Raw genomic sequence first — 20558 nt, 5'->3', positions numbered from 1 at the left:
TTTGTTACATTACAGCCTTATTCTAAAATGGATTAAACAAAATAATCTCACTAATCTACACACAACACCCCATAATGACAAAGCAAAAACAGGTTTCAGAAATTTTTGCAAGTTTAAGTATTCAACATAAGTATTCAGACCCTTTAATGATTTTCTTTTTTTCTCTCAACCTCTGACAGGTTGGTTGGATGGGGAGCGTTGCTGTACAGCTATTTTCAGGTCTCTCCAGAGATGTTAGATCGGGTTCAAGACTGGGCTCTGGCTGGGCCACTATAGGACATTCAGAGACTTGTTCCGAAGCCACTCCTCCGTTGTCTTGGCTGTGTGCTTAGTGTCGTTGTCCTGTTGGAAGGTGAACCTTCGTCCCAGTCTGAGGTCCTGAGCGCTCTGGGGCAGGTTTTCATCAAGGATCTCTCTGTACTTTGCTCTGTTCATCTTTCCCTCGATCCTGACTAGTCTCCAAAAACATCTCCACAGCATGATGTTGCCACCACCATGTTGCCAACACCGTCCTCCAGACGTGATGCTTGGCATTCAGGTCAAAGAGTTCAATCTTGGTTTCCTCAGACCAGAGAATCGTGTTTCCCATGGTCTGAGATTCCTTTAGGTGCCTTTTGACAAACTTGAAGTGGGCTGTCATGTGCCTTTTACTGAGGAGTCAGTGGCTTCCGTCTGGCCACTCTACAATAAAGGCCTGATTGGTGGAGTGCTGCAGAGATGGTTGTCCTTCTGGAAGGTTCTCCCATCTCCACAGAGGAACTCTGGTGCTCTGTCGGAGCTCAATTTCAAGTATCATAGCAAAGAGTCTGAATACTTATGTAAATAAGGTATTGATGTTTTTTTATTTTTAACACATTTGCGAACATTTTGATCATGGTATATTGTGTGTAGATTGATGAAGACATTTTTTATTTAATCCAAGGCAGTAACGTAACAAAATATGGAAAGAGGGAAAGGGTCTGAATACTTCACAAATGCACGAATGCACTACTTCAAGAGCCTATGGAGCCTATGGTGGGGGAGCATGCCATAATCATTTGATCTACTAAGTTCTACTGCACAGTGCACAGTGCATGACCATTTCAACAGAAAAAATTAGACAGGACAAGTGTACATACCTTCTCAGAGGATGGCTCTAGCTCCATGCATACAGGGGAGACTTGCCATAGACATAGAATAGATAGTTCTGCAGTGAATACTGCTGTTCTAGGTCTTTTTTTAAAATATAATCACTTCATTCAAAAATTATAAAAACTTGAAGATTTGACATTATATGAAAATAAACTATCATCATAGTCAGACAACATATATTTTCACAAATCAAAATACGAATATATCATAACAGCTCTCATCTAATATCTATACATCTATAGGATTTGACTGAGGATTTCACCAGGGTGAGGGCTATCTCACTGTACCTCATGACTGTGGTGTGTGAGACGATAATGCCCTGTGACAGGTGGGGGCTTTGCCAGTGTGGCCAGGTGATTGGGTTGGAGGGAATGTCCCTCACCTGGGCAGGTGTCCATTGGTCTGAGGGAGCAGAGCAGAGTGCAGGACACAGCCAGAGTCTGGCTGGGGCCAGGGAGAAGCCAACATGGGCAGTGGCAGCAGCTGCAGCAACGTTACCGTTGAGATCAGGTGAGGACTACTGTAGGAGGGGACAGAGAGGGAGGGGTTACATGACAGGACTGAATGCTGTACATGATGACATGTAGACAATCCCTACAGTTAGAACACTTCAACAGTGACAGCAGGTAGGAATTTGCCTCTAACTTGGCTTGATAAGGGTTAGACGGGACATGTAGTCTCTCTCCCATCTGTGATAAGAGGTTGCGTTGAGTAGGAATTCAACAATTCAGATTGAGTGAAAGGGTTTTTGTTTATATAACTACCCTACCAAAAATATATTGCATGATATAAAAGTAAGAGAAAATGTTAGAGGGAAACTATCAAAGGTTTGTGCTGGGAGAAGGAATATTCAACTGTAGTTTAGCCACAGTAAGCTAAGCCTCAGCTAAGCGCTTCTTCCTAATGAACACTAGAGGGAGCTGTTGATTATAAATGATCTCATTCTCAACTGTTATACCAAAGATACTGGCTCCTTCTTTTATCTGTGGTTATACTGGTGCTGCTGACAGACCCCTCTGAATTCCCTGAATGAAAAAGTGAACTGTTAAAGTGACATGTTGTGGAACTTGCCTTGCATGATAAATAATATTGTGATACAATTGTGATACAAAATAATATATTGTGTACAATTAAGTAAAATATCGTCGTCATCATCATCAGATACTATGTGTGTGGGTGAGAGGAGTGGAGACTGGAAAGGAGAGAAGTACTGATTTGTTTGAGAGTGAGATACAATCATTTTCTTACATATTTGTTACTTACACAATAATATAACCTTTCAGTCATGGTGCATCCCATGAGGCACTGCGGCTTCAGGATGTACGTGCATCTTTTGGTGTGTCTTTCCTGGGATTTTCACATCTCCAACCACCATGATGGGCATACATTTATGCAATTATTGACTATACAGTGAGATTGAGCATAGTGTCACTGAAATACAGGTAATTGAATATAAGACCCTATGGTACCCATTCCGATGTTCAAGAAATTATACCGCATCCCTGAGTCACATGTCTGCCCCATGCTTCAGAGATACTTCTCAGGTTCCTGATTGGACATCAGCGGTATCGCATCACCGCACTTTCATTATGTTCCTTTATGTAAACTTTCCCTTGGTTTATAGTTCCAAGCCCTAGGTTACCGGGTGTTTTTTTCTTCTTCAAAGAATACATCAGAAATCCTACATAAATACATTCTAAATAAGTATGAATTATTGAAACCATATATCTCGATTGAATGCATTATATCATTTGAATAGCGACTTACTTATTTATCGCGGATGGATACGTGATGGATCGGACAGAAAAATAGTTCCGGTTGAGTTTGGGAGATCACCTTGAGCAGCTGGGTGTAAGAGAAATACGTCAGTCTAGCAGTTGTTCATCGAAGTAAGGTGAGTCTCGTCACAAGATAGCTAGCTAATGACATGATGTACGTATGTTTTGCAGGACTTCTGTCACCAAATGGCCATTTTATTCATTTTTGACGCTCTCATATTCTATATTGCCAGCTGGTTTCTTTAGTGGCATAGTCCAGGCAATGGATGTATTCCCGAAATAGAACTGTCTAGATAGTAAGAGGTAATAGTAGTGGTCACTTTGAACCATCTTAAAACCGCAAACCATGTGGTGTTGTAGTTATACAAAGAATGGTGTCGTTTGTCAGTGACTAACTCAGTGTGATGCAGCTTTCTCAAGTTAACTATTCATACAGGTGAACTTACTACTTAATGACTTTTTCTGAGTGGTTATTTGTCGTGAACTAACATGGTTTCAGTCTAAAACATGTATTTTAAAGCGGGGATAATTGTAAAATACAAGTGCGTTTGTCTTGTCTTGCGTGGTGGGTGTGGTTGACCGATGAACTTGGAATTCCATTGGCCAGTTTCTCTTCGCAATATCTTAAAATCTTGAAAATGTGACGCAGAGATAGAAACGTGCCCTGTGGCGCATCAGTGGATGGATTGTACTGCAAACTGATGACTGCGACCATTCTCATGTTACCAACTTATTATTAAAACTACCGGTTAATTAATCAGATATGTGCGGTCCACCCAGCCTCCTGAACAAAACGGTTATTCGCACTGTGACTTGCAGTGGTCTGGTGTCCTTTTGTTAGAAATACGTCTACAACAAGCACCTTTACTGCTGTAGTGTGGCCTCACTGACATGTCAAACTATAGGGCCCTATAAAATCCGCGATACGGTGAACGCAGACAAAAAACATTTTTTTGATATGGCCCTAAATATGTCACAATGGATTGGCTTTGTTGACACTGGAAGGAGGGGGGAGTCAGTGCAACCTTCTAGAAAACCTCCCCTGCAGTGCCTGTTTATTGACTAGTCATGCATCAATACTATAGCTCTTTCTATCAGTTATTCTCCATCAAACTCCTGAACTTGGTCAGTTCCATTTCTCCCAGCTCCCAAATCAAATGGTCATGTAGGCCTTCCGTTTTTTGTTTTGATGAAGCCTGTCTAGATTAACTTGGAACAATTAGCAAATGTCACATCAGAAATGTATGCTTAGTCAGTCTCCGAACTAATTTAGGCTTCACATGAAGGTTTAGTGCTCCTCTTAAGTCTGGTTCGGACTATTCCTGAGATTCTCAGCCATTGTTATGTAATAGATTCTTCTGGCCCAGAGCCCTGTGTAGGAGGAAATACAAGCCACCCTGGCCCTATACTTTACACAGCATCAGCAAAGGTCACTGGAGGGAGCTGGTTTCTATTTTGTTGTGCTAGGGCATAGGAGCACTTCTCAGTAGGTGAGGAATATTGTGTTATCAGTGGGGACAGGAGAGGCTGGGCTATACTATGGTATGTCCCAACATAGTGCGTCTCGTAGGGGTGTGAGAGGCCTAGGTTATAATGTATACTTCAGTACCCTCTGGCAGTCTGCATAGCCAGAGTACTGGGGTGGGAGCACGTAGGCTGCAGGCCCCACAGTAAATGTCTAAAATACTCCCACTATGGTGTCACCTTTTAGTCATTTCCTGCTGTAACTTTCCAGAGTGTTAAATATCATGCAATAGCCCCTAACGGTGCACAGGGAGAATGACTGACTAGGCACCTCTTCCTCTGAAGTTTGTTCTCAATGAGGTGAACAACTACTCAGAATCCCCAGGTTGAAAACCCCAACTGACTCACTATTTTGCATAGCATACTCCCGGTCTCCTACTCAACTGCTATTGAGAGTTGAGTAAGAAGAAATATAGTGTTTTTGGGGTGTATGCCTACAGTGACTGCATCTGTTTTTCTGCATAGTCCTGATGTAGCTAGTGCTACTTCCATGCAGCCTGTCATGTATAGTGGTAGCCTTGCCTCCTGCTCTTAGCTATGTCTAGCAATGTGAGACTAGCATAGTGGCTACAGGTGCTGAGTAACGCTAGGCTGCAGCACAGTAGAACATGGATACTTTCTCCTGTGCAATGCAGCACAGAATGCAACGGTGTCACCCGACCAGTGACGTATGACTACTGCCACCCCATTGCAGCATGATGCAATGCACTAATCCCAGGCTAGCACTTTGTTTTCTACACAGGCTTACCCTGTGTTTATTATTAGAATATACATCCACCATTTTAGAGCCCTAGGGGTGATATGACCTAGTGCTGCCAACATCGTTTACCACAGCACACTGTCTCATGTATAGCCGCAGTATCAGGGCACACAGCCTGCTCCATGGATGCAGCAACCTGGACTGTCTACTGCAGCGCGTTATCCTCACTGAAGAGAATAGGATTTATTCCTGAGCCGTGCGTAGGCAGGCAAGTCACTCTACCAGGACTTCCTGCCTGTCCGGTTAGCTCTGCTGCTGTTCCTGCTGCGCGCTCAGTGGGGACCGGGGGGGTCACATGGGCTGGGCATCCTCTGGAGGTCTGTAGCAGCTACGTCCTTGTACGTCCACAGGAGGAACAGAAAGGTCTACTGGTACGTCACATAGCTGAATGACGAGACTGACTCAATGTAGCGCAGGGGGAGAGCTAGGCTTCTCGAGGTCACCAGTGTAGGTTTATAGGCTATGTAAGTGTCATCATGGCTGCTCCTAGGTTGTCATCTGTAAGGCAACGTCTGGCCATGTTGCCACTGCGCAGTGGAGACATCGCAGTGTGTGCATGGCATGCGTGTGTGAATTTGAGTGAGGGTGAGAGGCAGTATGTAGTCATGGAGAGTGGGGAAGCATATTTGGTTCCAGTGAGCAGTGCTGTTGGAAGGGTTTGGAGAGGATTGGTAGCAGCAGAGCAGCTCTAAAGTTAAACCTAAGTGACCCAGATGCATGTCTATTACTGGTGTGAGTCACTGGCCCCAGGTCAACCCTTTACATACTTTTCATCTTTGTCACAGGCATATGAATGGTGGCTCAGATTGACCTGGCATGGCCTTGGACTGTAGAGCATCTTTTGGTAATCCATCAGCCTAGCTGTGTTAGTCACAGGGTAGGGAGTGTTTCCTGAGGAAGCATAGCTGGGTCATGTCAGGACTCCACCAGAGGCTGTAGGATAGTTCCAAACTAGTCCCTGTTGATTTCATGGGAATAAAACCAAAGTAACCATATAAAAAGCAATTGTGTTATAAAGTGCCACTGTATGCATTTTGTAGCCTACGGAACTGTTTTCAATGTGCAAATGTTGAACTTGATATCTGCAACCTCTTGAGTTTGTTGCTGGTTACATAACCAGACCATCACATGTCTCACCCCCCCCCCCCCCCAAATAAAATCACTGTTAGGCTTCCTGCAGGCTGCTATAAATAGTGTTTTCCAGGGATAAGAATCAGGCTTCATTTGAGATGAGACATTGTATGATTTCTGTTCAGCAGCCTCTGTCTGGGGGCTAGCCCCTGCTGTCATGCTGTGTACGCAGTTGGGAGTCTGGAGAGAGCAGGATGTGACCGTGCTCACGTACAACACAAGGCTGCTGCCTTTGAGGCTCTGATGTCACTGAGCTGCTGCCTATTGGTTTTACTGCTCCTGTCTTCCTGTCACAATTCATTTACACACTGAAAGAGATGAGCTGTGTAGGCCTGGTTCTAGAGGGTAGCATGCCCTAAATAGTAGTGGGGTGGGGTGGGGGGGGTCGATAGTTACATATCAGGATATTGTAAAAAAAATAATATTGCAATATTATTTTTGTGCTAGTTGGCTGTACCTGCACCGAAACTCCAGTATTTTTCCTTCATAGCCTGTTCTCCATCCTTATTAAATAGGGAGCCAATTTGTTTTCATTCATTTTTTTTTCCCATGACTGAGCGCTTATTTTCTTATGGCTCTCTCGTCCCTCTGCAGCTGGCATATGGTGAGCAATATGTTTCCAACATCGAATCGCAAGAAAATCACAGTATCGACTTGCAATTCATATAGGATCGTGATAATATCCTAAGGTTCCAGGCAATTCCCAGCTCTGCTGAAATGGCCTACTTGCAGAGAGGAGAATCTGTAGCCATATGAATGAGAACAAGGAGGTTTTGGGGTGCAGAATACATTGGGTAATGCAAATGTTAGGCTAACAAATTTAGCCTCTGCTAATTCAAGCTAGGTGAGTAATTTTGAGGGGAAGTATGTGATTTGTGCTTTGCAGTAAGCAGGGCTACTGAGGAAGATAACATGCTCTCTCTGTCCCTATGCATCCTGCAGATTCTCATCTGTTTTTATGTAGTGTCTTAGAGGTCGGTAGACTAACAGATGTAGCCTATTAGAAAGCTTAGTATTTCCTAGAAGCTCCACCTTGAAGCAATCAGTGAGCGTGTTCTCTGTTCATGTGAGTTACTCTATAATTTACACTGGGTGAAAGTCAACTCTACACTGGTTAGTGTTTAGGCTAGTCCAGTTTGGTAACCCTGTCTTGTATCCAGGGCAGCCCTCCAGGGATCCCCCTTGTCATGCATACCTTCTGTCTGTGGTATGTTCGCTATCTATTGCCACATTCCTGGGTTACAACACAACCATGGCAACAGAGCCCCTGTCGCAGCTTGCAGAGTTGCCTCGGGACTCCGCTCCACCTTACACAAACAGAGCTACCTCATTGACTTTTTTAGCTTGCCCTAAAGCCATGGAGAATTTGGCCTGACCTACAGTACCTGTACAAAGAGCCTGTTTTGTTATACTGTCAAGACGGACACTAGAAAAGGGAAGTGTTTTGACTCTTGAGCAAGAGAACTTTATGGTGCTATGAAGTCACCTATTGGGTTTCATGCAGTCCTTTGCAAAATGTCCCCTTGTTTTCAACAGCTCTGTATAGAACCATGTTGAAAGTGATCTGTCCTGGGTTGGAGGAAGTAATGAAAGCACTGTGCCAGTCAGGGCTGCGGTTGCCATGACTTGCAAACAGCTCAATGTGCTTCTCAGTGAAAGAATGCTGTGGAATGTTACTGTAGCCCAGGCTATATTATAGATCAATCGTATTTAGGCCCATGTCTTTATTGTCTATGGTGCAGCCTGAGAACCAGCAGGGAAGGGTTTCAATCACTTTTTCAGATGTAGTCCTCTTTTGAATGGGTTCCTCATTCCACAAACAAACTTATTTGCACAGACGTCAGTTGATACAAAGCCACACACTGCCTCCAATAAGCTGTTGCGTGCTAATTCCTGAGGCTATACAGTGTTGTAGACTGGTGGATCTGAAGTTGATGCTTTCATGAACCAGTGTGGTCCTCTGTTTAATGTGGCAGTCCAGTCCATAACCTGATAATGCCCGAGATTGGCGACACTGAATTGAGTGAACCGTTAGCACCTTACTGTCTTAGTAGTATGCCCTTCATATTACCTCATCTCTCTCCTCCTCCAGGACTTCTTCAAAATCTGCCATCATGCCCGGTTCAAAGTCTCAAGACATGGGCTCTGCCTTCGTCCAGACGCAGCAGCTCGGCGCTGCCATGGCCGACACATTCCTGGAGCACCTGTGCCTGCTGGACATCGACTCTGAGCCCACCACCGCCCGCAACACTGGCATCATCTGCACTATTGGTCAGTGGCTACACACATTCTAGGCTAGGGCGGTATCCAGATGGTCTTACCTTCATACTGACCTTGTGCCATCTGGGATATTCGGTAATACCGGCACTGAACACAAGGGCTGCTATTTTCAAACTCAACTGAGCTTCTGTAATTCGAAGGTTAGCAATGCTAACAGGTATATGTAAAATCCCATAGAAAATGCTAACGACTGCATTGCCAAATGTCTGACCTAAACTATTTGGAGGACAGACAGCCATCTAGCTGAAGATGGGATAACTAGCTACTAAATTAGTAAACCAAATGCACAACTGCATAGCTTTTAGCACATTAACTTAATAGTTAGGAGATATCTAGATGGCAAACTTTTAGTATTTCCATACTGTAACTAGATCACCTGGCGTGTGCTGCACAACAGTGACTGACTCACAAAGCTACGGTCTTGTTGTGTGCTTGTAAACACCATGTGACTGGGGACTTCTGAGTTTCATAATGAAAAAATTAAGGTACAGGTGAAATTCTTAATCACAAATTAACTGCATGTATTTACTTAAAGTAGCTACAAATATTTAATGGCTTCAACAGTATTGAAAAACCATCCCGTGGCTATTTCCAAATACCCCGGTATACGGTATATCGCCACACACAATGGATGCTAGCTTTCAAATGTCTGTAGGCCTATACTATTTTTACATTGAAGACCCTCTACTATAGGATGATGCTGTGAAATACCTACTGTATGACATCACACTAGTGTGTGTGTGTGCGTACTGATGTTTAAACCCGACCTCTAACCCTTGTCTGTCATAACAGGGCCAGCCTCCCGCTCTGTGGACATGCTGAAGGAGATGATCAAGTCTGGGATGAACATCGCTCGCATGAACTTCTCTCATGGATCTCACGAGGTGGGTTCCCTAGCATGTCTAGATGTCTAGACTGCTGCAGTGGAGGATGATCAGACTGGATCCAGACCTAAACTGTATATATCTGAATAATAGTGAGAGGGGGGGGGAGTCAATAGTTACATATCAGGATATTATTTTCACTATGTATTGGTTTGACAATCTCTATTTTTGCACTATTTGCCTGAAACTGCACAAACGTCAGTATTTTTAATTCATAGCTTTTTTAAAATGGGGAGCAAATTTATTTTCAGTATTTATTTCCATGACTGATCAAAACAGGTTTTTCATTGCGCCCACTTGTCCCTCTGCAGCAGACCTATGGTGAGCAATATGTTTGAAACATTGAATTGCAATAAAATCACAGTAATGAATCGTGATGCATATCGTATCGGCACCAAAGTATTGTGATCATATCGCGATGCCCAGGCAATTCCCAGTTCTACTGAATAGCACAAACCCAGTCTGTTTTGATGAGCTTTATGTCAAGTTTGCTGCACCAAGGTATATTTTTTTAACAATAAATCAATACATCAGTACATGGGGGGGGGGGGGGGGTGTGTGGTGTGTGAGATATATCGATCTCTCACACACACGACAATTGGGCTAGGGGGTACAATATCACATTACACAAGGACCTTAAGGGACATGCATAGAATTGTAACAGCTTTTTTGTTGGTAGAGTATTTAATTGTCTTAAAATATAGTTCAATTTCTTTTTGTAAGAATGTGTGTAAATTTACATTTTGAATATGAAATTTGGCCAAAAGAATAATGAAATGAATTACATTGCTTCAACTTATTTCTATTGTAGGTAAATAATCCATGCAATACATCTCTCCATAATAGTGTGAAATATTCAATTATAAGTCTATTGATATATTTTAACAGATTCCTTACATGGAGACAATGCCAAAAAGATGCAACACTGTTTTGGGTGGTTAATTCAAATTGTGCCTTTTTCCAAAGGTGTTTTTCTTCAACTTCTTCATATAGTGGTTGGCAGGGTAATATTGATAAAATAACCACATTTAATGAAGTTCCTAAGTAGGTGTATATATATGTGTGTGGCATGATTCAAACTTTTTTCCAACAGATATTATCAATAAAACTGTTCCCAAAAGGTATGACATAAGGTATAGATGCAACACCCTGCTGAAACAACAAGGTTTGTATAGCTCTGTTGAATGGCCCAAAAGGGGAAAAAATATTTTTTTCCTACTGAGTCAACAGGGTTAACGGAAGGTAGGTTCTGAGGGTCAGGTCTTGACACGTTCCTGAATAATAAAGCAACACCTGAGGGAATGGCATCTAAAACAATTTCAAGGTCTTTAGGTGTTACAGGGATCTTATATAGTGATAAGAATTCCTTATAACTAAGTAAAAGACCCTCTTCATTTACCAGTTGGCTCACCAATAGGATATTACTTCAGAACCAATATTCTAAAAACAAAGCCGTATTTTTATACAATGTGTCCGGATTATTCCATATCTGTATGGATAAATTATGACTAAAATCTGACAAAGCAGTTTGACTGGAAGTTTGTCAATATTATAATTGCAAACCAACATGAAGTAAAGGCCACCAAAAGTAGAGAAGACATGCCGAGGAATTAAGTTCCACATAGAAGTGGGTCTTAGGAATTGATTTATCCAATTGATCTTAAGTATAATTGAAGTAAAGTGCAGAATTTAGCCCCCTGTACTCTTGTTCATTACATCTGTTTTTTTTCCTAATGTAATGGGTACGGTTTCTCCACAGAAATGTGAAAAGCATCTGGTTAATCTATTTGCTTATTTTACTGTTAAGTTGTAAAGAGAGCAGCACCTTGTCATCTTGTCTGTCTCCTGGCCCTCTACTGGCTGTACTGTGTCATGGAGGCTTATCAAAATGTTAGGAAGGGCACTTCCACATCTTTATAGCTTCATGAAATGACATTTCCTCTTGCTGAAACTAGACCTGGCTTCGTCTGACTAGATGCTCTTAAGTATATGCTGGACTGTAGTTATCTTGGTGTAATTTGGCACTGCTCTATTGGCTCCCTTTGATGCCAAGGCTGTTTGTGGTGATACAGTAACAGAAGTGCAGTATAACTGGGAAGGAGCGAATGGAAATGAAGCCCTGTGTGATTACCTACCAATTAAGTGCTTAGGTAAAGCTCAAGTTACGTTACCCAGATGGAGAAACGGCATGAGCCATCTGGGGCAGCTGTCTCCAAGGGCAATGCTAGCACTGCCACTCAATACCATTAGTGTAGTTGTAATGTACATGTGGACAGGCAGGTTGTAGTAGCATATTTAACTCTGTAAACTGTGTTCTCTTGCATAAATGTCCAGGTCATACTGTCTGTGAATAAGGTTTCATGTTAACCCCACGTGTTTACAATTGAAGGGTATTGCACTGTGGTGCCTAATCTGAATGGGGACTAGGCATAAATCAGGGGTTGACATTAAGCTCTCATGGGTACTTGCCCATCTGGCAAGTTGGGAGCAGTTTTCACATGCCTGAAGATTATGCGTACTTGTCCAAAATGTATTTGGTTTTACTTGCACATGCCGTAAATTTAATTGTCTTTCACTCCAACATGGGGGTATGAAATCAACTTTTTGGTGAACCAGCCATAGTGTCTGGTGAATTAAAGTTCTGCTGAATATAAACAAATATTTTAAATCACAGAACTACAACTTGCTTTTCTCTAACTTGCTGAGAAGAGGTATTCATGATGTGGATTATCAACTTTCTATAGTAGTCATGTGGATAGTGTTCTTTTTGGCAAACTATCCCTTCAATGATGAGGCTCGTGAGGGAGTTGCCTTTTCCACAAGCCTTTTTGTCATGGCAAATTTAATGAAACTGTAGACCCACTTCCTAGCTAGCACACTAGGCAGCAAAGTCAAATGAATATTCTGTCTAAACTGAAACATTTGAATTGTGAGGTGATTTCCTAAATGCAAGCGCCACTTGATCTGCAAGCACTCCACCGACTGACTGCAAGTGCCACTTGATCTGTGACTTGCGCTACTGACATGGGTACTTTGTCATTGGGAGTGGAGACATGCAGTTAACAGCATTAGAAAGAGCTTAAATTCACCAGATTTGGTTGGTGTTAAGTGGTTTTCCTTGTTTGATTTGTGAACTTTTGTGGGCAGTGGTTATTATTATTTTAAACTATACAGAGGGTAGCTAGATGTTTGACCTACTGGTAACAGTTGTCTAGACCATGTCCTTGATTGCGGTCATATTTCTCACGTTTATGCCCTGATACAGTATGTTGTCAGCTGATTATGCTCAGTTTTGTGACTCATTACACCTACACTAGGTGTCCACCCTCTGAGTTTTCCCATGCCTGGGCCATCTCACGTCGTCACTGAAATAAAATGTCAATGTCTGGCTGATGCGTTGTTGCTTTAGTATTTGTTAAAAGCCTGTTCAAAAAATGATTTCCTTTTTTCTAGATTATTTTTTTAAATTCTATTCTCTTCCACAGTACCACGGTGAGACCTTTAAGAATGTGCGTGAGGCCTGTGAGAGCTTTGAGGCCGGCAGCATCCACTACCGCCCCGTGGCCATCGCTCTGGACACCAAGGGACCTGAGATCAGGACTGGACTTATCAAGGGAGTGAGTAGAACCAACCAACTACCATGTTCCCAGCACTGGAAGCCCTATCCAATGTTTACTACATATTTTGTTGTACAAAATATTGAGTACAGATGTAGGATCTTAATTTGAGCCAGTTTGCTACAGCAGGAAAATAATACTGCAGCAACAGGAAATTAGGATTGTAGTTAATAGACATTTTGTAGGTGTTCCTTTTTTTTCTTAAGGCAAAATCAAGCCTGAAATTTTAGTGGAATTGCAAATTTCATAAGTCACCTTCAACCTCAAATATACAACAAGGTTTACATTTTACTGCATATTTTGGACTACTTCAAGCTTGAGATTGGTATGGTTAAAAAGGGTTAAAGATTCTTGACCAATTTCAAACTCCTTTTGCTTCATTGAGTGGTTAAACCCCCATAGTCGTGATTCCTATTGAGACTCATCCATGGTCCTGTGTGTCAGAGTGGCACGTCTGAGGTGGAGCTGAAGAAGGGCAACATGATCAAGTTGACCCTGGATGATGCCTATCAGGAGAACTGTGATGAAGACAATCTGTGGCTGGACTACAAGAACATCACCAGGGTGGTGGAGCTGGGCAGCAAGATCTACATCGACGATGGACTCGTGTCCCTCCAGGTCAAGGAGATCGGTGAGTTCATGTTTGGCTCCCACTTAAGAAGAGCTGAATAGACTAAAGAATATTCCTTTGTGGATCTATGAGCACAAGAATCCCCTCACTTACTGAACTTTTGGGTGGTTAGAGGATGGCCAGATGGAGTTTAATTCTTTATAGCCTGGAGATGTTAACACTGTCTCCTCTTCTATGTGTGTGTGTGTGTGTGTGTCCAGGTGAGGACTACCTGATGTGTGAGATTGAGAATGGAGGGACCCTGGGCAGTAAGAAGGGTGTGAACCTGCCTGGTGCTGCTGTGGACCTGCCTGCCGTCTCTGACAAGGACATCTCTGACCTGACCTTCGGCGTGGAGCAAGGAGTGGACATGGTGTTTGCCTCTTTCATCCGTAAAGCAGCCGACGTGCACGCTGTCAGGAAGGTGCTGGGAGAGAAGGGCAAAAACATCAAGATCATCAGCAAGCTGGAGAACCACGAGGGAGTTCGCAGGTCTGTGTGATGGCATTAAATGCACAGAAATACAAGCTGATTTTTGATCCTTGACTAGTAGAAATTGTGCTCGACTGGCCTGTGCCCACAATCCTTACCGTCACTCAATTGACATTAGAATAAATGGCATACAGTATGTCTTATCATAGTTTGTAACACGATAGGAATGTTAAATCCGACGTCTGAATCCGGTTTCCCGTCCCCTGTGCAGGTTTGATGAAATCATGGAAGCCAGTGATGGCATCATGGTTGCCCGTGGAGACCTGGGAATTGAGATCCCCACAGAGAAGGTGTTCCTGGCCCAGAAGATGATGATTGGCCGCTGCAACAGAGCCGGCAAGCCAATCACCTGCGCCACACAGGTCAGTTTAGTTGTGATACTTTTTAAATATTTTTTTAACAGGAGACATTTCTATTTCCACAGGCATGCTACAGTTTGTTGTGAAAGGTTGTCTGTTATTTCACTGTTGGTAGCCTGACATTGTGAACCCCTGTGCTTCCCACAGATGTTAGAGAGCATGATCAAGAAGCCAAGGCCCACCCGCGCTGAGGGCAGTGATGTGGCCAATGCCGTGCTGGATGGAGCTGACTGCATCATGCTGAGTGGAGAGACCGCCAAGGGAGACTACCCACTGGAGGCTGTCCGCACACAGCACATGGTGAGACATTGCCCCCTACAGTTACCCTCCAGTACTGTCCTTCAGTCTGGGTGTCATCAGCCCGGGACTACCTCTGGTCCTGACCTACACCGTATAGACCTATCAACAGCAGGTTCAGGGCTACTGAAAGTCATGTTGCTGATGACGTCCCATTCATTTCCACTTACACATTTATCATGTTTTAAGTCTTATGTGATGTTTGTCAGGGTCAGCAAAGCAATCTGGATTCAGACGGAGTTATATTGAGTCATAATGTTGTAATGATCCATAATGGTTTGCTCACTAGGTTTTAATAGTACAGAGTGTAGGACATGGGTGGAGAATCTGGCTGACGCTGCCCTCATTTCCTTCTACTCAGGCCTTTAACAGCTGACTCTGGTTCAGCTGCTGCACTCCTCTCTGGATGCAAGCAGGAGTGACTCAGCAGTCCTTGAGCAGCTGCCTATGAGTTCACTGCAGCACCATGTCCTTCACACTCTTAAACCTGTTTTCGCCTCTAAGAATGCATTGAGTTAACTGAAAGCACTGTCCTACACAAGGACTGACATTAGGCTCAGACTAACGCTGCCTCTTAACAGCTTCTCTTTTACGGTCTTTTTACGGAAGCTTTCTTCTTCGTTTAATTTCCTGTTCTACGATCTCTTCACATGTGTGACTGTACAAAGCATGCATGTTATAACACCAGTTGACTATAGTCATCTGCCCATCTCATAACCTCTAACCAGCTAACTAGTTTGAATGAGCAGTCAGTTTGGGTGGTATGCAGTATCAGAATGTAATTCTAACTATAGAATTACCATAGAATCATAAAATCAGTTTAGTGATGTGTAGCGGTGTTAGATGCCATAGCTACATGGACTGGCTGCGGTGGCCCATTGGATGTGTTTTTAACGTGTTTTGTTCTTGTCTCACTAAACTGCACTCTGACTAAACCCACATTTCTCTCCTTTCCCTCTGCCTACCTCCTCTCTCCGTCTCCTATTCCTTTCACCTTAACTTCCTACCCTCATCTCGTCTCCTATCACTCTTTCCTTATATCTGTCTGTCTGGTGTTCTCCCTGTCTGTCTGCTACATCTTGCCCTCGCCTGTGCCAGATCGCTCGCGAGGCAGAAGCAGCCATGTTCCATCGGCAGGTGTTCGAGGACCTGCGGCGCGCCGCACCACACTCCACCGACCCTGCCGAGGCTATCGCCATCGGAGCCGTGGAGGCCTCCTTTAAGATCTTGTCCTCTGCGTTCATTGTGCTCACTAACTCTGGAAGGTAGGCAGGTGGATGTAGCACGGCTGTTTGGGAGGGGGACTCAGGAGGTTTGTGAGAAGCCAGAGTAGGGAGAGACAGGGACTGAATGAAAGGGCATGGCACGTGTTTACAGGTCCTTACGGTCACAACAAACTGGAGACCACTGAAAGTTGACTCATTATAAGAATGGTCTATATATCTGGTAGTGCCTCTGATCGACAGCCAATGTTTTAGTCGTTACATCCACAACTCCGTAAATGAACTGGACCAGGACTAGATAGGCGTTTGCCATGCCTCTCAGGTGCAAGGCACGCCTCGTGGTGGTGTGACTGAGTGTAACCCTCGTTCCCCGGGCCCACCCTCGCACTCAGATTGCTCGGGAGGCTGAGGCAGCCACCTTTCAGACAGCTGTTTGAGGTGCTGCGACGCACCACCCGCCTGACCCGGGACCCCTCTGAGGCCGTGGCCTGTGGCGCAGTGGAGTCCTCATTCAAGTGCTGTGCTAGCGCCCTCGTCGTACTCACAAAGACAGGCAGGTAGGAGGAAGACTGGGAGGAGAGGGACGGGCAGGTAGGAGGAAGACTGCTGGGAGGAGAGGGACGGGCAGGTAGGAGGAAGACTGCTGGGAGGAGAGGGACGGGCAGGTAGGAGGAAGACTGCTGGGAGGAGAGGGACGGGCAGGTAGGAGGAAGACTGCTGGGAGGAGAGGGACGGGCAGGTAGGAGGAAGACTGCTGGGAGGAGAGGGACGGGCAGCAACAGATCAGGGACTTACAGAACATGCAACTCTGACCCTTAACATCCTGTTCCCCTACATTAGATTGGTTACCCTCTGTGGGCAGAGTGTTCCAGGGTGGGTGGAGACTGTAATATGAGCTGTAGAAGGGTGGGGGAGTGTTATGGGTTGTTCTAACAGAGGCCACTCTGTAGACAGATCTGTAGATGATGATAAATACAAGTAGAACACTATTCATGAAGAGTCCTCAACATTATTAGGAACACCTGCATTGGTAGAGCCATACAGTTTGTCAGGGTAGAAGGTTCTGCAGTCGTTATTGAGTTGTTCACTCTCACATCCACTGACCCTTTTTGACTGCTCAACCGTGACATTTTCCTAACTATTTTTAACTCTCATTGTGATGACTTTGTTTGACCAGTCTAGAGTGACTGTCTTTGTAACCCCCAACAGAACCGACAGGATGAAATGTTTAATTTTGACTGTGGCTTGTTTAATGTTCACATTGAGACATCCTTAGACTTAGTGTAGCCATATGCCTTGACGTCTCCCATTGACATCAATGCATATTTATTTTACTATAGTAGGTCCTCCACTAATCAAATCATTATTTTCCTAATATTTCAGAAATGCATTTTAAGTTCCAAATCTACCCCCTTTCTAGATTTTGTGTAGGCTTTGTTCAAGCCATATCTGCTGCCATTCCCATATCTGAAATGGGTGTGTCCTTGGCTGAAGGAGTCTGAGCTGTGTTGTCTGTGTGCAGGTCAGCCCACCTGATCTCCAGGTACAGGCCCCGCGCCCCCATCATTGCTGTGACCCGTAATGGTCAGACCGCCCGCCAGGCCCACCTGTATCGCGGGATCTTCCCAGTCTTCTACAACAAGCCTGCCCACGACGTCTGGGCCGAGGACGTCGACCTCAGGGTCAACTTCGCCATGGAAATGGGTGAGAGTCTGCAGCCATTAAATCTCTCTTCATGAGACGTAAGATCAACTGGACATCTATGGTATTTAGTGTTCACCAGAAGTGAAGGTCAGTCCGTCAGCTTCCAAACAGTCTAAACCACGGGTCTCCAACCTTTTGTAGCATGAAAATTGTATAAAATAATAATTCTAGTTTCAAATGGGCACACCAATCCTCACCCCTGCAACTCTTCCGTGTCATTAGCGTACAAGAGAAAATATTGTGCTGTTCTGTCAATATACCTGGTCAAATAATTAAGCAATAAGGCCTGAGGAGGTGTGTTATATGGCCTAGACTCCACGGCTAAGGGCTGTTCTTATGCACGCGGAGTGCCTGGACACGGCCCTTAGCCGTGGTATATTGGCCATTTATCACAAACCCTTGAGATGCCTTGCTATTATAAACTGGTTTCCAATGTAATTAGAGCAGTAAATACAATTTGTAATACCCGTGGTATATGGCTGTCAGCCAATCAACATTCAGGGCTTGAACCACCTAGTTTAATGGTTAATAAACCACTAAGGGGGCCCCTATAAAATATTTTTAGTTTCTTCTCCAAATTCTGTTTTATATTTAATTTCTTGGTTTTAGATTATTTTGTTTTTTACTGCATGCATTTGAGTCAACTCTGACAGACCCAGTTCAGAAGCCCAGCTCCATTAGCAGCATATTGTAATTTACAATGGAAAATGTGTGTATGCAACAAATGTTAGTGTGTCGTATCACACCGCATCAATTCATTCCTCGAATCATACAGAAGTAGTTTGAAACGAAACGTATCGGAGCCCGTGTATCTAGATGTGTATCGAATTGTCTTGAAAGGGAACGATGCACACCGATACTAACTTTCCTTGCTAGCTTACAGCTTCAGTTAAAATCAATTCACTACCCTAGAACTTTGTTTGTGATCATATGCAAAATATGCCTTTTTCAAAGCTGACTGTCACCAAACGTTCACTGGGTTAATCATCTTTCCCTCACGTCTCCCCCGCCGAAGTAACTGCATGTGCCTCATGAATGACAGTCTTAGAAACAGCTTGCACATTTAAAAGTAGAGTGCTGTTACGTTGCAAATGTTGATAAGTACAATAAAGTCCCGAAGGGAAGCTGTCACCTGTAGCCCCAGCAGACAAATTGAAATCAGCCAAAAGAAGCTCAACTCAAAGCATCCAGTGAGTAGGCCTAGGTTACGTCTTGATTTAGTGTCAATAGATTTACTATTCACATACCTTGATGTAGTTGGGTTGTTTTTACCCAAGTCAAATTGATTGTATAATTGCTTCATTAATGGCTGTCTCAAAAAAATATTCATTTTTAAACATTTCAAATGTAATATTGAACTCAATCTGCCCAAAGATTTGTAATTTCAGTGTTGTAGCCTGGTTTCTGTCTCCAAGTGCCATTCTCTGACTCTGGATAATCTCTTATTTCTTGCTCTGGTATTGCCGATGCTGGACCTGGTATGGTGTTGACAACTGCTCTTTGTTTCCCAGGAAAGGAGCGAGGGTTCTTCAAGGAGGGAGATGTGGTGATCGTCCTGACTGGTTGGCGCCCAGGCTCTGGCTACACTAACACCATGCGTGTGGTTGTGGTTCCTTGAATTATGACTACCCTCCTTTCCCCTTCTCACCCCTCCACTGTGTTCCCCTTGTCCTTCTGCTCACCACTCCCTGTCCCAACACCAGGGCTGACTTGTACATCCCCACAACAGTTTAAACTCACTGAAACAAACACCTGGTGGTGGCTTGACCAATAGGAAATCTCCTCCCCACGACAATCCACTCCTCTCCAGGGTTCCCCTCATGTAGGTGTGTTCTGTGCTCCCCCTGTACCCCAATCTCCAGGGTATCTGTATGCGCCCACCAGAAACGGCTGTATTTATTCACACAAACAAAACCATGTATCACTCTTACATTCAAACCAGACTGAAAGGTTGCAGAGCTATCGATCTGCGCGTCCCGGGCGCTTTGAGGGGGAGGCGGGGCACACCTGCTGTACTGTAACTTGTAAACAAAACACACACTCCCATTCCTATAACGCGAACAAAATGGCGGCGACCAGAAGCGAACAGCTTTTTATGACCCTGTCAGTTAAACTCTTCTCCCAAACAGCTCCTTGTAGTGTTGTCTGTATTTACATTGTGCACTGTATACTTGCTTTCTTTACACTCTCAATCTACTGTAGACGATGTTACATTCTGTTATACTTTTGTGAAAGGTGAATTTAAATTCTGGGCATCCAATACCACATATTTTGTCTAACATAGAGAAATCCTATAATGTATTGGGTGTCCATGTTAGTTTGACTACAGTATTTGTGTTGTGTGTTGAAGTATTCTTAAAGCCCTCACATTTATTTGTATTTTGGTCATATAACTAAGTTGGCACTTATGAACCACTGTATGTAGGCTGCTACATGGTTCTCTCAAATTAGTGCTGTATGAATTCAGTACTTTGAGGGTCTTTCAGAGGGCACTGGGGGGTAGATAAAGGGATGAGTTGGACATGCCCCCCCACAACCTCTTCATTCCTCCTGCACCTGCTCTCTTGTTCCTGTCGGTGATCTAGTGTGTGTCTAAATGTCCAACTGCTTCTTTGATTGTGATGGTAGGGTGTAAGGTCTAACAATGTTAACTGGTGTAATGAGTTGTCCTTCATGTCTGACTGGATTTCATTCATTAAAAGAGACGAGCACCTGTCTTGTTCCTGTCATGTTATTACGGCAGTCTTAAACCCAGCTATCCTCTTTAA

At 43.9% G+C, this 20558-nt stretch overlaps 1 protein-coding gene across 2 annotated transcripts; it reads left to right on the top strand.

Annotated features, from left to right (window-relative positions):
- The first annotated feature begins 2471 nt into the window (after positions 1–2471).
- Positions 2472–20503, top strand: LOC110506469 (pyruvate kinase PKM). Of its 2 annotated transcripts, none has more exons than XM_021586090.3 (11): positions 2472–3025; positions 8417–8595; positions 9397–9488; positions 12974–13105; positions 13550–13736; positions 13937–14207; positions 14419–14569; positions 14714–14866; positions 15962–16128; positions 17609–17790; positions 19302–20503. In XM_021586090.3, the coding sequence occupies exons 2-11, from the start codon at positions 8439–8441 to the stop codon at positions 19406–19408; spliced, it is 1599 nt and encodes a 532-aa protein (XP_021441765.1). In that variant the 5' UTR covers positions 2472–3025; positions 8417–8438; the 3' UTR covers positions 19409–20503. The 2 variants fall into 2 exon arrangements, with proteins under 2 accessions (XP_021441765.1, XP_090078375.1); XM_090222249.1 differs by lacking the exon at positions 2472–3025 and adding an exon at positions 4680–5564.
- Positions 20504–20558: the final 55 nt, after the last annotated feature.

The sequence above is a fragment of the Oncorhynchus mykiss genome, chromosome 26 (assembly GCF_057628025.1).
Source record: "Oncorhynchus mykiss isolate SJ-2025 chromosome 26, ASM5762802v1, whole genome shotgun sequence".
NCBI lineage: Eukaryota > Metazoa > Chordata > Actinopteri > Salmoniformes > Salmonidae > Oncorhynchus > Oncorhynchus mykiss.
This window is presented reverse-complemented; position numbering and strand designations above follow the sequence as displayed.